The sequence below is a fragment of the Genypterus blacodes genome, unplaced genomic scaffold, assembly GCF_046128005.1.
Source record: "Genypterus blacodes isolate CSIRO-AG114 ecotype Tasmania unplaced genomic scaffold, CSIRO-AGI_Gbla_v1 ptg000129l_1, whole genome shotgun sequence".
Classification (NCBI taxonomy): Eukaryota; Metazoa; Chordata; class Actinopteri; order Ophidiiformes; family Ophidiidae; genus Genypterus; species Genypterus blacodes.
This window is the reverse complement of record NW_027466931.1, coordinates 916,464-937,070: the sequence shown is the minus strand read 5'-3', so window position 1 is coordinate 937,070 and position 20,607 is coordinate 916,464. Positions and strand designations below refer to the sequence as shown.

Genomic DNA, 20,607 nt, shown 5'->3' with positions numbered 1-20,607 from the left:
ATTACATTACATTACGGTCATTTAGCAGACGCTTTTATCCAAAGCGACTTCCAATAAGTGCGTTATATTATTATATTATATTATGATGACATTGCATATGTTTGTACTGTAATATATTATAGTTACTATTATTGGTATTAGTCCAGTAATTAATATTGTGTTTATCTCTCTCTCTCTCTCACACACACACACACACACACACACACACACACACACACACACACACACACACAATTTAATAAAATGTGGAGATTTCAAGAGCTGAAACTGTTTCCACAGCTATGAAGCTGATTGTTCCAGATAAGCCAATTAGAGCAGCTGTTGGTGAGAACGCTGTCCTTCTGTGCCACCTGGAGCCTCCAACCGATCTAAAGCAGGATATGGGGGAGTGGCGTTTCAATGGAAAGACTGCTTGGGTCTATCGGCAAAGAAAGGAAAATCCCACAGACCAGGCAAAGGAATTCAGCAACAGAGTAACACTTTCAGGAGACATGAACTCTGGAAACATCTCAGTCACACTCCAATCAGTCACCAAGACCGATGAAGGAAATTACACATGTCATGTTAAACGTGGTGAAGAGTCATTTAGAGCCATCATAACACACTTGGTAAGTACAACAGAAATATGGATCAAACAGTCACAAGGTCCACATTTTGGGCAGTATTGTTTTGCTCTTTAATCCAACCGATATGCTAAACATTAAAGTTACAGACTTGAATACCCACAACCTCAGTACATTGACTTTATTAGATTGTCGTCACCTGGACAGACACTATGATTTTAACCCAATTAGGTCATAAGGCGGAATATCAGCCTTATCGGATGTTGGACGTGCAGTGTGAGGGTGTGTTGTGTTTTCCCCCAGCAGCATTCTGACAGAAGGATGTTAGTGGCGCTATTACACGCCCTGTCTTCTGTCCTCAATCATGCCAGGTTGTGGATCAACATTCACCTAATTCTTTTTCCTTTATTTTTTTCACAGAGGAGAAAAGTGAGAAGAAGGAACAGGACAACAAGAATATAACACCGCCGGGAAATCCCAGTAAGTAAATGTTTTTCTGAAGAGAACCAACTGCTTTGTAACGCAAACTGTGAGCTCGGCCACAAGATAATTATCTGATGATATTATCCTGTAATGCTAAGGAACAGGATCTGCATGACATCATGGATATTGCTTAAGCTACTTTGATGAACAGGAAAGCGGTATAGATGGATGTAAAGATGAATGATGTGGGTTTTATTGGAAACAAAGCTGATAACATGGGAATGAAGCAAAATATCTTCCTCAAATCTTTCAGCGGACAACGTTGAGCCCACCAAGAGTGCTGGTGCTGTAGTTGGTGCTGGTGTTGTTGCTGTTGCTGTTGCTGTTGGTGCTTTTTTCATTTACAGAAAGTGTAAAAAGCCCAAGCGCAGAAGGAGTCAAACAGGTTTGTTATTTTATATTATGTATTTCATTTATACAGTTAGACAGTATAATGTGCTGGAATCTGCTGACCAGCGTTTCCCTCTCAGGAATTCAAAATGAGGACGACGGAGAGAGTCGAAATCTGCTGCACCAACCAGAAGAGGTGGTTCTGGATATGGGAGGTCCTGCTTCACGAAGTTTGAAAAACAGGGGGAAAACTTTGTCTCGCTCACAAAGCCTTGATGTTCCTCGAAAGGAGTCTTCAGGAAATTATCGGCCTAAATGTCACTCGCTGTAGCTTTGAAGAGACAACTTTAGACCAGGGCCAGAAAGAACCTGCGACACAAGCTGAGGGATTCCATTGGCAGCTTTAAGCAACACACATGTAAATGTTAAAAAGGTCAATGTGTGAATGGGAATGTTTCCAATGTGAATTGTCAGTGAATAATGTGAATCTCATCTGTTCTTTTTACACTACACACTCCCTAACAGCCTGTGGTGCTGCCTCAACACGAGGCATCTTGTGTGTCTCTTCGACTTTTTGAAAATGTTGAAAAAAATGCTGAAAAAAAGAAAGGGTATCATATGTAAATGTGTGGGTACAGGTTATTAAACTGAGCTGATCTGTTGGAACAGTTTCTAATATTTTAAACCTGTCTACAATGTGTTTGGTTTAAAATGATCTACTGACACCTGCTGGTTGTCTGTTTAACACAGAGCGTACAGTTCCATATTCAGGCTCCAGCACATTAAAGAGACTTCCTCCTTTGATGGTCATGATGGGTTGACCTGGATTGGAGCCAATAAACCTGAAGCCCCGCCCCCTAGTCACATGATTCCCAGAATCACAGAACTCAATTGAGTGCTATGATTATGTTAAACAAGCAAACACCTGAATCTGATGCTAGCACAAATGATCAGTAGCTGCTGATTACCTATTAATAAAACCAAGACCATGATTGATAAGTTGTGGACCATGTGGCACAAAATATACAAAACTATGTAGAGTTGGAGCACCTTCAGCTTTCTTAGGTTGGCTCCGTTCTTATAAGTCAGTCATTGTGTTATGCATAAAAAGAGAAGATAATTGTAATGGATTTAAATATTTTGTACGTCTTTTAACCTTATATTTAAGTAACAAATGTAAATAATCGGACAATAGTTTGAAATGAATATTCTGAACACCTGAACTAAATAATAGTGTGACTGTGTTCACACATGGCTTCTTTTCCCCTGGAAGCAGGTTAGTTATCAAGTTTGCTCATCCATGTATTGTGTCAGGATGGTCACAAATGTACAGAGGTGCATAAAGGGAACAGGGAAGTATAGGGAAGTGTGTGTAAGATCTAAACATGATGACATTCAAGACTTTTTCTCACATAAGGCAAAGGGGTTTTTGAACTCCTAAATACTCTGAGCTTCAGAGTTTCCACATCAGAGTTTACATCTGTGTATTCTATTCAAACAATGTGTCCATATGTGTCAAGAAAAGTGTAAATGAATCATCTAACTGTTGAGATAGAACAATTATTGTAGAATACATTTAGAATGGTCATGGTGCTGATCAATTTAATTTATTATTATTTATTCATTTTATTCAAGTTTATTTTTCAGTATCAAATGACTCAATTAGTTGGTTGAAAAATGTTTGGTATAGTTTAGTTAAATAGTTTACACAAGGATTTGATTTTGTTGGAATGAAGGCAAATTGGTGCACTTCAAATCTTTCCTGGTTTACACTAAAAAAACAAGGTTAATAAAGTTATTCTTTGTTGTAAGTGGATCTATTTCTTTCTTTTTTCTTTTTCTATTTCTTTTTTTAGTTTTCCTCATTGCATGCAATTGACAGCAATCACACACAATTACATGCACTACAGAGGGGGTGCAGGGCAGCCATTCTTCGGCGCCCGTGGAGCAGTTGGGGGTTCGGTGCCTTGCTCACGTGCGCCTCGGCAGTGCTCTGGATGCAGACTGGCAACTCACCAGCTACCAGTCTGCTTACTTGGTCCACACAGGGGACTTGAACCGGCGACCCTCCGGTTCCCAGCTGTCCGGCCCAGCAGACTAGCTACTGCTCAGTTTTATCAAGTTTTATCATTGTATCAATAGGGATACAATGTTATGCAGAGGTGGACTTGTAACACTATAACACTCAGCTGTAACACACATCCTCATTTCATTCTGGAAATCAAACAAACCAGTGATGACCCCACCAACAAACACAATAACATACATCAGGTACATGTGAAATTTACTCATCATGGAGAAAACTTTCCTAAAACATGACAACATATTTTTTATTTACAAAAACATTTCTCAGCCAAACTCGATTTGCCAGTGATACCTTCCTCTTTCCTGCAGGTGCTTCAATCAAGTAACATTTAGTCTAAATAAAAGTAGAGTATTTTCTCTTGGGAGCTGTCCTATGAGGACGCAACTGGACAGGAACGGTCACCCACCCCAGTCCGCCATCTCGAGTGAGGCCTCCTGCCCTTTAGATTTGCAAAACCACAAACTTCCAAAACACTGACAGTTACCTACCCAACAGCAACATCACTGACTGACCACATGGAACAGAGAAACCAGGTCATTAAATCTCTATTTTCACCTCTCCACTGCACAGGGAGTAGCCTGCAATCTTATTCGGCTGTGTCGTGGCTAATTTAGCATTTCCTACTTGTGCGAATAGGTTCAAAGCAAGCGTCCTTTATATTCTTGCTTCAACATGCATCAATCGTCCTCGTCTGTATCTCCTGCTCACCTTGACATTCTACCGTCTTCATGTCTGGTCATCTCTATCTGAAGTCATCAAGCTCTGTGCGATGGCTCTGTGTCATTTTCCAACTTTCAAACAAACAAAAATCCATTTAATGCTGGCCCATGCCTCCTCTCTTGCTCTGGCGGAGCCATAAGCCCTCCCAGTAACCAGTACCTGCCAGTCTATACATACACACTTGGTCACCTGAAGTGCCGCCCACTGATTTTAAGACAGAAGCCAAAACAAAATGCTCCATAAATAATTGCATATCAAAAAAAAATCAAACCTTAATCTATATTGATCTGAAATGCTTCAGAAACAAAGCAAGAAACTGAAAATTACAAATAATTCCTACTTGATAATGCCTATTGGAACCCCCTGTCGTTTATAAACAATCATAATGTCATATGAGGATATCTGTAAGCAGTAATTTCTGATTATATTCAGTGCCACGCAATGGTGAATTACACAGGTTAGGGTTAGACAAATAATTCTTTAAGCTCTTATTTAAAGACATTCTTCAGAAATAATACTTTTGATGAAGTCTAAGCTGGTTGAAGCCTAGCGTCTGACCCCAAAAACCGTTGACTCCTTCCATCTCGTGGTTAAATCTGGTATCACAAGTTTTAGCAAACTACTTTAGTAAAAGTAACAGCGAAACTGATTTGCATTCCATGCAAATCAGTTTCCATTTCCATGTGGAACTCTGTGGTATTGTAGTAGGAGTTGTACTGGTAGTGTCGCATTGAACATGGACAGAATGTTGCTGACCGTTTGTCTTTTCTCTCCTGCACAGACACAAGGTAAGAATTGTAACACTTTAATAAACACTTATTCACTTTGATCTGCGTCACTTTTCCTGATTCCCCGACACGTCGTGAATTCTGTAGTAAATCCTAGAAACATTTACCCCTGACTTGTATGTTCACCTCTTACAAATACAAACACATATTTAAATTATTGTCATTTCTTCTACTTTAATTTTGACAGTGTGTAAGGAGAAAATCAGAATGCTGCGTGTTTTTCCCCCATAAACAAAATGGAGTGAAGTTTATGGCCATAAACGCCATAAACTCCATACACTTCTACCACCGACCAGATTTAATAATTCTGTTTCCCTATTAATTCTTTACGTACAGTGTCTGGTTATCCCTGACTGGTTATTCCTGTCTGAGTTCAGGGAACCTCAGATTGAACCTCCATTTTAAAGTGTCAAATTCTTAACACAAAAGGGCTGTAGTTTCATTATATTGTCATGACTTTGACTTTGCATATGTTTGTAATATATTATAGTTACACACACACACACACACACACACACACACACACACACACACTACACACGCACACACACACACACACACACAATTTAATAAAATGTGGAGATTTCAAGAGCCAATGAAGCAAACATCTTGTCCCCGTGGAAACAGGGCACATTAGTTCAGCTGGGAGCGACCTGAAGTCCGCTTCTTTCTTTCAGCCCGACCTGATGGAACAGTACAGAGAGTACAGAGAGCATCAGCGGACTGTTTCTATCATAGACAATGAATTGTGATAGAGTTGTTATCTGTGTCTCTTTTTTACCAATGAACACTGAAATTACTTGAAGGTCTGTATAAGTTCTCCATCATTCAGGTGTGCACCGCAGGCCAAATGCTGACTTTACAAGATCTGCCAGGCTTACATCCATTTATAACCTATTTTTATGTATATATTGTTATGGAACCACTACCAGTGCAAAAGTGTGATCGCCCATGATTTAGCTGAGATAGGCAAGGGGGTCGTGAGGGAATTTTTCTAGCATATTGATGCTAGATTTTGCCCGTCACTGGTTGTTTGGTTCCAGCGAAAATATGTATATCATCATGTTGGCGATATTGTAATCGCCAAAGGGGGGAATATGTCGAAGAAAATGTACTATTTCCATGACAATATTATAGTATTAGCATGTAAGTGAACCTTGTGTTCTTGGCAATCATTAGATATTATGTAACTGTTCAGTATTAGAAAGGAAGTACACAGTTTGTTCTTAACCTCGAGTGTTTTCAAGTTTTCAAATGTTTGTTGTCCATCATCAGCGAGGAAGCGACATTATGTCTTGGCAAGTCACTGTGACATGGTTACTAAGGTAGCCCTGGCCAACAATAGAACAATGGAAAGGCCCCCACCCTGATACACTCTGGTAATAGGTTTGATCTAGGAAGGACTTAGTGTATGTATTCACAATGACGTGTGACGCTCATGTGTGATTGAATAAAGACGAAGAAACCTCAACCGTCCCCGTAAATTGTTATCTAGAATTATACTATAATATACAGTATATTACCCTGGAAGCATTGCAGTGACACTGGCACTGTCACTGAAAACATACAGCATATAAAATACAGGGATTTCACATCAAGGACACATAGAGTTGATCCTGAGCAGAAAGGGCAAAGTGGAAAGATAACCACCAATAGGATCTCATCTGTGTACACGTTCGGTATTCGTACCTTGAGTCCAGTGCCGGTGTACGTAAAAACACAACACACAGATGAGACCATAGAGTGCGACCAGTAGGACTGTGCACACCAGCCTGGGCACAGGCATGGAAGGAGGGACAGTCGGTGTGGTGGAAGGCGGAGGTCTCTCTGAAACAAGCAATCGGATTGGAGTGAACTGCAGCACTGATTATTGACACCAAGCTAGCTACAACAACAACAACTTTAAACTATTTCTTGCAAATTTGCATTATAATGTTTATTACTGTATATGCATTCAGTTCTGTAAGTAAAAAGAGAACACCATTGACCTCTGACAGTCAGCCAGCTCTCTGGTGACTGTTTTGTTTTGGGGTGTTCACACTTGTATCGGGCTTCATGAAACTTGGATACCGCACTGAGGGTCATCCTTCCCTCAGTCCAAATACCGACGAAAGCATTATCTTTATAGAAATTAGCGGCAAAATCAGATGTGGCGACTCCATCCTGTTCTTTGTAAAAACAAAGAAGTGTCACATTTTTCCCCTCTTCCACAGGTTGTGTGGGACCCTCCAGGATCACAGAACCCTCTGAAACAGAAGACCAAACCCCAATGTCATTATCCAGATACTGTGCTTACATCCTGACTTTTACCGTTAACCCCAATTTATACATTGTGATTCTTGCCACTCTGTACAGGCAGAAATGCAATGAAATGATCAAACGTTCTCATGCGTGTTAGTGATCAAATAAACAACAAGACCTCCTCATGACCATGTACTGAGACTGAGTGGATCGTGTCCACTGAGCAGACACATAAATATGTTTATGCATGAGCAGAACCAAGTATGCTATGTGACCAGTCAGTAAAAATTAGCCTGAGCTTGAATACTTGCACATAAAAGAAAAAAACACGTGATGATTCACAGTTCCTCTAGCTTTGGGATCCTGCAGGGTTGTGTCCTAAGCTCACTCTTCTTCTATGTTTCACTCAAGGCAATACAGCAATTCAGATCGGCAACATTATAATCAAATATGCAGATGACACTAATCTATACTATAAAGTAGATGTAGACAGAGATAGAGGAACTGACCCATTTGATTCTGAACACAGTACTCATAACAGAGGACTCAGGTCACTGTTACTTAAAACTTCTCACCACTTGAAGAAGACTTAACCACCGAGATGTTGACAACATTGCTGTGCTCGCCGCGTTCAGACTCGCACCAGTACACTCCAGTGTCTGATGGGAAGGCATTTCGAATTTCACAGAAGGTCTGATGTTGGATTCCCCAGTCATCACATGGTTTGAAGGACTCAAAGGAGGTGTTCCTCTTTACAGTCCAGTTGCTGGAGGAGTTTCCCTGCACTGCACAGCGCAGGATGACACATTCGTACTGAAAATACTGAGATCTGCTGTGACACCTCAGCGTCGCTATGGGAAATGAAACAGGAAACAAAAGAAACATTTGTGGTCACAGTTTGAAAACTAAACCATCCGTGCCGAGATCACTCCTGTTTGTTAAAACGTCGATTATACTGCGATGAAGGCAGTTTTTCAAAATGTCAATAACACACCATAACGTGATTCAAAATAGGTTAAGTATGGTTAATACCATACCTGTTTTCCCTCCTGGGTTACATCAAGAAATTAAGAGGTCCTATGAAAACTCAAAGTTGATACATGTCTAGGGTTTGGAATAGTGGAAGAGCTATACAGACTGGAGTTAAAATGATACAGCTATATTTATACAAAACCAAGAAAGAACTATGCGTTTTGTTGTCACATAATAACAATAACTGATCAACCACTTCCTTCTTCTGGGTGAATTATAAACCATCCTGTAGACACTAGTATGTAAAAATACACCCAAATAGAATGATATGCAAATAGCAAATGAATTAACAAACCTGTAAATACATCTATAGTACACACTTTCATTTCGTTCCTATCGCTATTAGGTCTAAAAAGTAGATCCGAAAGTTAGCAATTTTTAATTTAAAAATGTGCAATCATTTTAATGGTTGTTGTGTGGTAAGTTACTTTGTTGTTCAGCAACAAAGAAGAGTAGCTTTCAATTAAAACAGCAATAAAGAAATATAGTAAGAAGGTTAGAAATGAGGAGGGAAAGAAATGAAGCAAAGAAAGTTTAGTAAATGTTTTAAAAAGTTTCTCACTGAGTATAATGCAGATTGGGGTGATCTCCATCCTGTTTTGAAGCACTCTGTGTTCTTCAGCGAGTCAACCTCAGTCAGCTGTAACACACATCCTCATTTCATACCGGAAATCACACAAACCAGTGATGACCCAACCAACACACACAATAACATACATCAGGTACATGTGAAATTTACTCATCATGGAGAAAACTTTCCTAAAACATGACAACATATTTTTTATTTACAAAAACATTTCTCAGCCAAACTCAATTTGCCAGTGATACCTTCCTCTTTCCTGCAGGTGCTTCAATCAAGTAACATTTAGTCTAAATAAAAGTAGAGTATTTTCTCTTGGGAGCTGTCCTATGAGGACGCAACTGGACAGGAACGGTCACCCACCCCAGTCCGCCATCTCGAGTGAGGCCTCCTGCCCTTTAGATTTGCAAAACCACAAACTACCAAAACACTGACAGCTACCTACCCAACAGCAACATCACTGACTGACCACATGGAACAGAGAAACCAGGTCATGAGATCTCTATTTTCACCTCTCCACCGCACAGGGAGTAGCCTGCTATATTATTCGGCTGTGTTGTGGTTATTATTTAGCATTTCCTACTCACGTGTGTCGAATATGTTCATAACCTTTATATTCTTGGTTCAACATGCATCAATCGTCCTCGTCTGTATCTCCTGCTCACCTTGACATTCTACCGTCTTCATGTCTGGTCATCTCTATCTGAAGTCATCAAGCTCTGTGCGATGGCTCTGTGTCATTTTCCAACTTTCAAACAAACAAAAATCCATTTAATGCTGGCCCATGCCTCCTCTCTTGCTCTGGCGGAGCCATAAGCCCTCCCAGTAACCAGTACCTGCCAGTCTATACATACACACTTGGTCACCTGAAGTGCCGCCCACTGATTTTAAGACAGAAGCCAAAACAAAAATGCTCCATAAATAATTGCATATCAAAAAAAAATCAAACCTTAATCTATATTGATCTGAAATGCTTCAGAAACAAAGCAAGAAACTGAAAATTACAAATAATTCCTACTTGATAATGCCTATTGGAACCCCCTGTCGTTTATAAACAATCATAATGTCATATGAGGATATCTGTAAGCAGTAATTTCTGATTATATTCAGTGCCACGCAATGGTGAATTACACAGGTTAGGGTTAGACAAATAATTCTTTAAGCTCTTATTTAAAGACATTCTTCAGAAATAATACTTTTGATGAAGTCTAAGCTGGTTGAAGCCTAGCGTCTGACCCCAAAAACCGTTGACTCATGCCATCTCGTGGTTAAATCTGGTATCACAAGTTTTAGCAAACTACTTTAGTAAAAGTAACAGCGAAACTGATTTGCATTCCATGCAAATCAGTTTCCATTTCCATGTGGAACTCTGTGGTATTGTAGTAGGAGTTGTACTGGTAGTGTCGCATTGAACATGGACAGAATGTTGGTGACCGTTTGTCTTTTCTCTCCGGCACAGACACAAGGTAAGAGTTGTAACACTTTAATAAACACTTATTCACTTTGATCTGCGTCACTTTTCCTGATTCCCCGACACGTCGTGAATTCCGTCCTTACTCCTATAAACATTTACCCCTGACTTTTATGTTCACCTCTGACAAACACATACACACAATTTTGACAGTGTGTAAGGAGAAAATCAGAACGCTGTGTGTTTTTCCTCCAAATACAAACTGGAAGTTTATGGCTCTTCTGCCACCGACCAACTTTTAACACTAATTCAATGTGATCAAATTCCAGATTTAATAATTCTTTTTCCCTGCAGTGGGCAGATTGATTATTATTTATTATTAAAGGCAGCGTTTGTTAATTCTTTACGTACAGTGTCTGGTTATCCTAAACTGGTTATTCCTGTCTGAGTTCAGGGAGCCTCCATTTTAAAACGGAATCATTTCCATTCACAAAATGTCAAATTCTTTACTCAAAGTGGTTGTAGTTTCATTATATTACATTACATTACATTACGGTCATTTAGCGGACGTTTTTATCCAAAGCGACTTCCAATAAGTGCGTTCTATTTTTATATTATATTATGATGACATTGCATATGTTTGTACTGTAATATATTATAGTTACTATTATTGGTATTAGTCCAGTAATTAATATTGTGTTTATTTCTCTCTCTCACACACACACACACACACACACACACACACACACACACACACACACACACACACACACACAATTTAATAAAATGTGGAGATTTGAAGAGCTGAAACTGTTTCCACAGATATAACGCTGATTGTTCCAGATCAGCCAATTAGAGCAGCTGTTGGTGAGAACGCTGTTCTTCTGTGCCACCTGGAGCCTCCAACCGATCTAGAGCAGGATATGGTGGAGTGGAGTTTCAATGATCAGACTGTTTGGGTCTATCGGAATAAAAAGGAAAATACCATGGACCAGGCAAAGCAATTCAGCAAGAGAGTAACATTTTCAGGAAACAAGAAGTCTGGAAACATCTCAGTCACACTCCAATCAGTCAACAAGACCGATGAAGGAAATTACACGTCATGTTGAACGCGGTGGAACGTCATTTAGAGCCAACATAACACTCCTGGTTGGTAAGTACAACAGAAATATGGATCAAACAGTCACAAGGTCCACATTTTGGGCAGTATTGTTTTGCTCTTTAATCCAACCGATATGCTAAACATTAAAGTTACAAACTTGAATACCCACAACCTCAGTACATTGACTTTATTAGATTGTCGTCACCTGGACAGACACTATGATTTGAACCCAATTAGGTCGTTAGCGACATGTTTTAGTGTCGGGCTGAATATCAGCCTTATCGGATGTTGGACGTGCAGTGTGAGGGTGTGTTGTGTTTTCCCCCAGCAGCATTCTGACAGAAGGATGTTAGTGGCGCTATTACACGCCCTGTCTTCTGTCCTCAATCATGCCAGGTTGTGGATCAACATTCACCTAATTCTTTTCTTAATGGTAAGACAATTTTTTATTTTTTTCACAGAGGAGAAAAGTGAGAAGAAGGAACAGAACAACAAGAATATAACACCGCCGGGAAATCCCAGTAAGTAAGTTCTTCTGAAGAGAACCATCTGTTTTGTAACGCAAACTGTGAGCTCGGCCACAAGATAATTATCTGATGATATTATCCTGTAATGCTAAGGAACAGGATCTGCATGACATCATGGATATTGATTAAGCTACTTTGATGAACATAGATGGATGTAAGGATGAATGATGTGTGTTTTATTGGAAACAAAGCTGATAACATGAGAATGAAGCAAAATATCTTCCTCAAATCTTTCAGCGGACAACATTGAGCCCACCAAGAGTGCTGGTGCTGTAGTTGGTGCTGGTGTTGGCTTTGGTGTTGTTATTGCTGTTGCTGTTGTTGTTGGTGCTGTTGGTGCTTTTGCTGTTGGTGCTTTTGCTGTTGCTGTTGTTGGTGCTGTTGCCATTTACAGAAAGTGGAAAAAGCCCAAGTGCAGAGGGAGTGAAACAGGTTTGTGAGTTTATATTATGTATTTCATTTATACAGTATGACAGTATCATCTGCTGGAATCTGCTGACCAGTGTTTCCCTCTCAGGAACTCATCCGGAGGCTGAAACAGTGAGTCTGCCGCCACAACCAGAAGCGGTGGCCATGGGAGGTCCTGCTTCACAGAGTCTGAAAAACAGGAAAAGTAGTCCCTTAAAGCCACAACTTAAGACTAGGGCCAGATAGAACCTCCAACACAAGCTGAGGGATTCCGTTGGCAGCTTTAAGCAAAACACATGTAAATGTTGAAAAGGTGAATGTAAGTGTTTCCAATATGAATTTTCAGTGAATAATGTGAATCTCATCTGTTCTTTTTACACTACACACTCCCTAACAGCCTGTGGTGCTGCCTCAACACGAGGCATCTTGTGTGTCTCTTCATTTTTTCAAAAATGTTGACAAAAATGCTGAGAAAAACAAAGGGTATCATCTGTAAATGTGTGTGTACAGGTTATTAAACTGAGCTGATCTGTTGGAACAGTTTCCAGTTGGTACACAAATATTATAAACTGGGCACGGATAAAAATAACAACAATGATCTACTGACACCGGCTGGTTGTCTGTTTAACACAGAGCGTACAGTTCCATATTCAGGCTCCAGCACATTAAAGAGACTTCCTCCTTTGATGGTCATGATGGGTTGACCTGGATTGGAGCCAATAAAACTGAAGCCCCGCCCCCTAGTCACATGATTCCCAGAATCACAGAATTGAGTGCTACGATTATGTTAAACAAGCAAACGCCTGAATCTGATGCCTGAATAACTGCTTATTCCCTATTAATAAAACCAAAACCAAAAATCTCATATCTCTTCTGTAAAACATGATGTTCTTCTTCTGATGGACATGTTTTTGTGGGTCGTGGCGCTTCGTCTTTATTTCCGTTTCTGAGAAATACCCATCACCTACTTTCATTACCCACAATCCCCATAGTTTCTGACAGTAAACACTCAAATGCCCTTTTGTGATTTGCAAGGAAATTTAAGTTTTGTTATTTGTTTAATATTTGCAAATGGAAAAAGCAAATCAACAGCGGCCTGACTGAAACTTATTCAATTTAAGCAGGAAAATATTGTCAGCGCATGAGAATTATGATAACCAACCATTTGTTTACATTTACAGCGGGTTTACAGTTCTTACATAACACACAGCATCAGCACAGACAGCAGATTCAGGGCTTTTGTTTCTTACATTTGAAGTACCAGATGATGAAGGAGAGAAGGTCATACCATCATACAAAGATGATTGATTTGACTTGCTTTTTTGAAAGTTGGAGCATTTTTAGATCCAGCTGGAGCGGGACGGAGGACGAGCCAAAACCTCAATGTGTGTTATGTGGCGATGTTCTCAGCAATGACTCCATGAAGCCATCGCACTTAAGCGGCATCTTTCAACAAAACACACATTGCTGAAAGACATTACATTACATTACGATCATTTAGCAGACGCTTTTATCCAAAGCGACTTACAATAAGTGTGTTCAGCATTTCCTTCCCAAACCAACAGCTAAGAGCATAACTAGAGCTAGAGTAGAAGTGTAATAAGTTAGGTACTATGATGAATGAAAGACAAACCAGTGGAGTTTTTTGTAAGGAAACGTGATGAACTGAGGCAGTCAAAAAGCGCAATTCAGCTCCATGGTACACCTGTGGTAAAAGCACAGGAGGCTTCTTATCGGGCCAGCCATCGCATCGCCAAAGCTGGTAAGCCGCACACTACCGGCGAACAGCTGTGTTTACCTTTAGCGAAAGGAGATGGTTCAGATTATGTGTGGCAAGAAGATCGCCAAACAGTTAAATTTGGTGCCACTCTCCAATGACACAGTGTGGCGGAGAATAGGTGCGATGGCGGATGACGTAAAGAAGACGCTAATTGGACACATTTAAAATAGTCGCTTTTATTCCATCCAACTGGACGAGACCACCGATGTTGCTGGTTTGGCCAATTTACTTGTATATGTTAGGTGTGAGCACAATGGTGCAGCTCAGGAGGACTTTCTGTTCTGTGAACCACTGCAGACCAGAACTACAGCAGAGCACATATTCAAGCTCCTGGACGCCTTTGTGCAAGAAAATGGGCTTGATTGGAAAAAGTGTGTTGGAGCCTACACAGACGGCGCCAGGGCGATGACAGGACCCCACAGCGGAGTAGCAGCTCGAGATTCCTGAGGTGGCACCAGAGATGAGATGGACTCACTGCAACATTCATCGTCAGGCACTGGCGGTGAAGTAGAAGCCTGACGAGTTGAAGTCTGTGCTGGAGACGGCTGTGAAAACTGTGAACTTTATTAAGTCCAGGCCGATGCATTCTCGCCTGTTTTAGTGTGTGGCTCAATCAACTGGCATACTTGTCAGACATTTTCTCTCGTTTAAACAAACTAAATTTGGGGCTACAGGGACTCTCCATCAATGTGTTTGATGTGCAGGACAAAATTAACGCACTGCTTAAAAAGATGGAGGTGTTCGAAATCAAGGTCAAGGCAGGTGATGTTTCAGCTTTCCCTGCTTTGGAGAGCTTTTTGTCTGACAATGACCTGGCCCTTGAAAATGGAGTCAGGGACAACATTGTTGCACACCTTGTCTTACTCAGACATCAGTTCGGGGAATATTTCCCAGTGATGGCAGAAGGGAACAACTGGATGAGAAATCCGTTCAACATCGAAACCTCTGAAATAACAAAGGACTTCACTGTAGGTGAGCAGGAAAGTTTAATAGACTTGTCTTGTGATGAAACATTGAAGACTGCTTTCAGGAAGCAGCCACTGTTGGACTTTTGGATCAAGCAACACAGTGAGTACCCTGCACTTTCAGACAAGGCTGTTCGCTTTCTGCTTCCTTTTGTGACCACATATCTGTGCGAGAAAGGCTTCTCTTCACTTGCTGTCATAAAAACAAAATACAGAAGCAGGATGGATGCTGAGCCCAACCTGAGACTGAAACTTACCTCCATTGACCCAGACATCAAAGGACTGCAGGCACACCCTTCTCATTAGGCCTATAAGAGTTATAAATAGTATAATAGACAAAAGGCTGTGTGTGTTTGAAGTACAGTTGTTTGTGTTTTTGAGTGAAATGCACTTTTTTATTAATGTTCTGCTGTTTGTGTTTTTTTGAGAGAGTTCTAGTACCAATGATCAAAATAAATAATATCCTAATGAGGAATAAATGTGCTTCCTGTGTGCACCTTGTACAGCAGCTGAAGAGGCTCGGCCTACGCTACTGTATTGTAACATCGGCCATAGTGATGGTACTTGGAGAGCCAAATATTTTCTGAGGTGGTACGTGATGTAAAAAGTTTGAGAACCACTGGCCTATTGGAACCCCTGTAAGACAATTTATAAGCGATCATAATGTCATATGAGGATATCTGTGAGCAGTAATTTATGATTATATTCAGTGCCATGCAATGGTGAATTTTACAGGTTAGGGTTAGGAAAATAATTCTTCAAGCTCTTATTCAAAGAATTTTTCAGTAATAATATTTCTGATGAAGTCTAAGCTGGGTGAAGCCTCGCGTCTGCCCCCAAAAACCGTTCACTCATGCCATCTCGTGGCTAAAATTGGTATCACAAGTTTATAACCGGTATCACAAGCTAAAACAGGTATTACAAGTTTTAGCAAACTACTTTAGTAAAAGTAAAAGCGAAATTGATTTGGCTTCCATGTCCCTTGAACTCTGTGGTATTGTAGTATTAGTGGTACTGGTAGTCTCGCATTGAACATGGACAGAATGTTGCTGACCGTTTGTCTTTTCTCTCTGGCACAGACACAAGGTAAGAATTGTAACACTTTAATAAACACTTACTCACTTTGATCTGCGTCACTTTTCCTGATTCCGCGACACGTCGTGAATTCTGTCGTTAATCCTATAAACATTTACCCCTGACTTTTATGTTCACCTCTGACAAACACATACACATATTTAAATTATTGCAATTTCTTTTACTTTAATTTTGACAGTGTGTAAGGAGAAAATCAGAACGCTGTGTGTTTTTCCTCCAAATACAAAATGGAAGTTTATGGCTCTTCTGCCACCGACCAACTTTTAACACTAATTCAATGTGATCAAATTCCAGATTTAATAATTCTGTTTCCCTGCAGTGTGCAGATTGATTATTATTTTTATTAAAGGCAGCGTTTGTTACTTCTTTACGTACAGTGTCTGGTCATCCTAAACTGGTTATTCCTGTCTGAGTTCAGGGAGCCTCCATTTTAAAACGGAATCATTTCCATTCACAAAATGTCAAATTCTTTACTCAAAGTGGTTGTAGTTTCATTATATTACATTACATTACATTACGGTCATTTAGCAGAAGCTTTTATCCAAAGCGACTTCCAATAAGTGCGTTCTATTATTATATTATATTATGATGACATTGCATATGTTTGTACTGTAATATATTATAGTTACTATTATTGGTATTAGTCCAGTAATTAATATTGTGTTTATCTCTCTCTCTCTCTCACACACACACACACACACACACACACACACACACACACACACACACACACACACACACACACAATTTAATAAAATGTGGAGATTTCAAGAGCTGAAACTGTTTCCACAGCTATGAAGCCGATTGTTCCAGATCAGCCAATTAGAGCAGCTGTTGGTGAGAACGCTGTTCTTCTGTGCCACCTGGAGCCTCCAACCGATCTAGAGAAGGATATGGTGGAGTGGATTTTCAATGATGAGCCTGTTTGGGTCTATCGGCATCATAAGGAATTGACCAGTGAACATGCAGAGCAATTCAGGAAGAGAGTAAAACTTTCAGGAAACATGACGCCTGGAAACATCTCAGTCACACTCCAATCAGTCAACAAGACCGATGAAGGAAATTACACATGTCATGTTAAACGTGTTGGAGAGTCATTTAGAGCCAACATAACACTCCTGGTTGGTAAGTACAACAGAAATATGGATAAAACAGTCTCAAGGTCCACATTTTGGGCAGTATTGTTTTGCTCTTTAATCCAACCGATATGCTAAACATTAAAGTTACAGACTTGGATACCCACAACCTCAGTACATTGACTTTATTAGATTGTCGTCACCTGGACAGACACTATGATTTTAACCCAATTTGGTCATAAGAGACATGTTTTAGTGTCGGGCGCAATATCAGCCTTATCGGATGTTGGACGTGCAGTGTGAGGGTGTGTTGTGTTTTCCCCCAGCAGCATTCTGACAGAAGGATGTTAGTGGCGCTATTACATGCACTGTCACCTGTCTTCTATCGTGCTCGGTAGTGGATCAACATTAATTTAATTGTTTTTGTAATATTAAGACAAAATTTTTTTTTTTTCACAGAGGAGAAATGTGAGGCCGACTGGACTATAGGAGTGCAGCAAAATCCAAGTAAGTAAACGTTTTTCTGTAGAAAACCATCTGTGTTGTAACTCAAACTGTGAGCTCGGCCACAAGATGCTCTATAAATAATTCTATATAAAAAATCCAACCTTAATCTATATTGATCTAAAATGCTTCAGAATCAAAGCAAGAAACTGAAAATTGCAAACAGTTCCAACTTGATAATGCCTATTGGAACCCCTGTAAGACAATTTATAAACAATCATAATGTCATATGAGGATATCTGTAAGCAGTAATTTCTGATTATATTCAGTGCCACACAATGGTGAATTTTACAGGTTAGGGTTAGAAAAATAACTCTTTTAACTATCATTCAAAGAAATTTTCCCGAAAATAATATTTCTGAATATTTCTAATATTTCTTAGACCCCTTCTGTTCAGCCTATACATGCTGCCTTTGGGTCAAATTCTGCTGAATTCTAAAGTCAACTACCATAGTTATGCAGATGACACACAGATATATCTCGCACTGTCTACAGATGACTGCGGTCCAAAGGAGTCATTGTGTGACTGCTTAGAGCAAGTCGAAAACTGGATGAACCAAAATTTCCTTCAGTTAAATCAAGAAAAAACTGAGGTCATTGTTTTTGGCAATAAAGAGAAGAGGTCTGCTGTCAGTAAACACCTTGAGTCACTGTCGCTAGAAACTAAAGACCAAGTCCGAAACCTAGGCGTGCTGATAGACTCAGACCTGACCTTCAACAATCATATCAAATCAGTCACCAAATCAGCCTTTTATCAACTTAAGAACATATCCAGAATTAAGGGTTTTATGTCCCAAACAGATCAGGAGAAGCTGATTCATGCTTTCATCTCCAATAGACTTGACTACTGTAACGGTCTTCTGACTGGACTCCCCCAAAAGAGTATCAAACAGCTGCAGCTCATTCAAAATGCCGCAGCCCGAGTTTTAACCAGAACAAAGAGATCAGAACACATCACCCCTGTTCTCAAGTCTTTACATTGGCTCCCAGTCAGGTACAGAAAAGATTTTAAAGTTCTGCTACTGGTCTACAAATCACGGAATGGTTTAGGTCCAGAATATATGAATGACATGCTAGTAGAGTATAGACCCAGTAGAGCTCTGAGATCTACTGACTCAGGTCAGATAGTGGAGCCCAGAGTTCAAACTAGACATGGTAAAGCAGCTTTTAGCTGTTATGCTGCACACAACTGGAACAAACTACCAGCAGAACTGAAATCAGCCCAAACTGTAAGCACTTTTAAATCCAGGTTAAAAACACTCCTCTTTCAATCTCCTTCAATCTGCTTATGGCTGAGCGCTTTGAATAATTTTAAAGCGTAATACTATAAATCGTCTTAATTGTGTTATATTATTTTTTCTTTTGCCTCCCCCCCCCCTTCTTTGTTCTTACTTTTAACTGTATGCTGTTCTTTTAAATGCCTTTGTCTTTATGTAAAGCACATTGAGTTGCCTGTGGTATGAAATGCGCTATATGAATAAAGATGCCCGTGTTGCCTTGCCTTGCCTTGCCTTGCCTTGCCTTGCCTTGCCTTGCCTTGATGAAGTCTAAGCTGGGTGAAGCCTCGCGTCTGCCCCCAAAAACCGTTGACTCCTGCCATCTCGTGGCTAAATCTTTTAGCACAATTTTTAGCAAACTACTTTCGTAAAAGTAACAGCGAAACTGTTTTGGCTTCCATGTCCCTGGAACTCTGTGGTATTGTAGTATTAGTGGTAGTGGTAGTGTCGCATTGAACATGGACAGAATGTTGCTGACCGTCTCTCTTTTCTCTCTGGCACAGACACAAGGTAAGAATTGTAACACTTTAATAAACACTTACTCACTTTGATCTGCGTCACTTTTCCTGATTCCCCGACACGCCGTGAATTCCGTCGTTAATCCTAGAAACGTTTACCCCTGACTTTTATGTTCACCTCTGACAAACACATACACATATTTAAATTATTGTCATTTCTTTTACTTGAATGTTGACAGTGTGAAAGGAGAAAATCAGAATGCTGTGAAAAAAAATTGGAGTTATAAACGCCATGAACTTCTGCCACCGACCAACTTTTAACACTAATTCAAAGTGATCAAATTCCAGATTTAATAATTCTGTTTCCCTGCAGTGTGCAGATTGATTATTATTTTTAATTAACGGCAGCTTTTGTTAATTCTTTACGTTCAGTGTCTGGTTATCCCTGACTGGTTATTCCTGTCTGAGTTCAGGGAACCTCAGATTGAACCTCCCACACACACACACACACACACACGCACACACACACACGCACACACACACACACACACACACACACACACACACACACACACACACACACACACACACACACACACAATTTAATAAAATGTGGAGATTTCAAGAGCTGAAACTGTTTCCACAGATATAACGCTGATTGTTCCAGATCAGCCAATTAGAGCAGCTGTTGGTGAGAACGCTGTTCTTCTGTGCCACCTGGAGCCTCCAACCGATCTAGAGCAGGATATGGTGGAGTGGAGTTTCAATGATCAGACTGTTTGGCTCTATCGGAATCAAAAGGAAAATCCCACAGACCAGGCAAAGGAATTCAGCAAGAGAGTAACATTTTCAGGAAACAAGAACTCTGGAAACATCTCAGTCACACTCCAATCAGTCACCAAGACCGATGAAGGAGATTACACATGTCATGTTGAACGCAATAGAGAGCCATTTAGAGCCATCATAACACTCCTTGTTGGTAAGTACAACAGAAATATGGATCAAACAGTCACAAGGTCCACATTTTGGGCAGTATTGTTTTGCTCTTTAATCCAACCGATATGCTAAACATTAAAGTTACAAACTTCAATACCCACAACCTCAGTACATTGACTTTATTAGATTGTCGTCACCTGGACAGACACTATGATTTTAACCCAATTTGATCATAAGGCTGAATA

General features: G+C 40.1%; 2 protein-coding genes across 14 annotated transcripts in view; one reads left to right on the top strand and one right to left on the bottom strand.

Annotated features, from left to right (window-relative positions):
- The window catches only part of LOC143010626 (myelin-oligodendrocyte glycoprotein-like), a 92,427-nt gene that overhangs the window by 13,838 nt on the left and 57,982 nt on the right, over positions 1 to 20,607 (top strand). For 7 of the 13 annotated variants that reach the window (XR_012964819.1, XM_076163013.1, XM_076163004.1 and 4 more), the window contains exons 3-4: positions 17,647 to 17,694; positions 20,073 to 20,405. Coding sequence is in view for 12 of the 13 variants with exons in the window: in XM_076163013.1 (XP_076019128.1) it covers positions 17,647 to 17,694; positions 20,073 to 20,405 (381 nt within the window). In the remaining variant the exon portion in view is untranslated. Of the gene's footprint in view, positions 1 to 15,955; positions 16,103 to 16,903; positions 17,237 to 17,646; positions 17,695 to 20,072; positions 20,406 to 20,607 lie in introns of those variants that run through there. The other 6 variants (XM_076163003.1, XM_076163002.1, XM_076163007.1 and 3 more) reach the window with 2 other exon arrangements.
- On the bottom strand, positions 5,440 to 8,883 carry LOC143010641 (uncharacterized). The gene is made up of 5 exons (XM_076163053.1): positions 8,806 to 8,883; positions 7,787 to 8,062; positions 6,959 to 7,216; positions 6,660 to 6,797; positions 5,440 to 5,653 (listed from the first exon to the last, which is right to left on the bottom strand). Exons 1-5 carry the CDS (start codon positions 8,834 to 8,836, stop codon positions 5,604 to 5,606), a joined length of 753 nt encoding a protein of 250 aa, XP_076019168.1. The 5' UTR covers positions 8,837 to 8,883; the 3' UTR covers positions 5,440 to 5,603.

Excerpts from the sequence above, each read along its gene's own strand:
- LOC143010641 (XM_076163053.1), bottom strand. The coding sequence starts at position 8,836 with ATGGAGATCACCCCAATCTGCATTATACTCA. Across the intron at positions 7,217-7,786 it reads GGTTAAGTCTTCTTCAAGTG|AGGGTTCTGTGATCCTGGAG; the intron begins GTGAGAAGTTTT and ends CTTCTGTTTCAG. Across the intron at positions 6,798-6,958 it reads GAGCTGGCTGACTGTCAGAG|AGAGACCTCCGCCTTCCACC; the intron begins GTCAATGGTGTT and ends TGCTTGTTTCAG.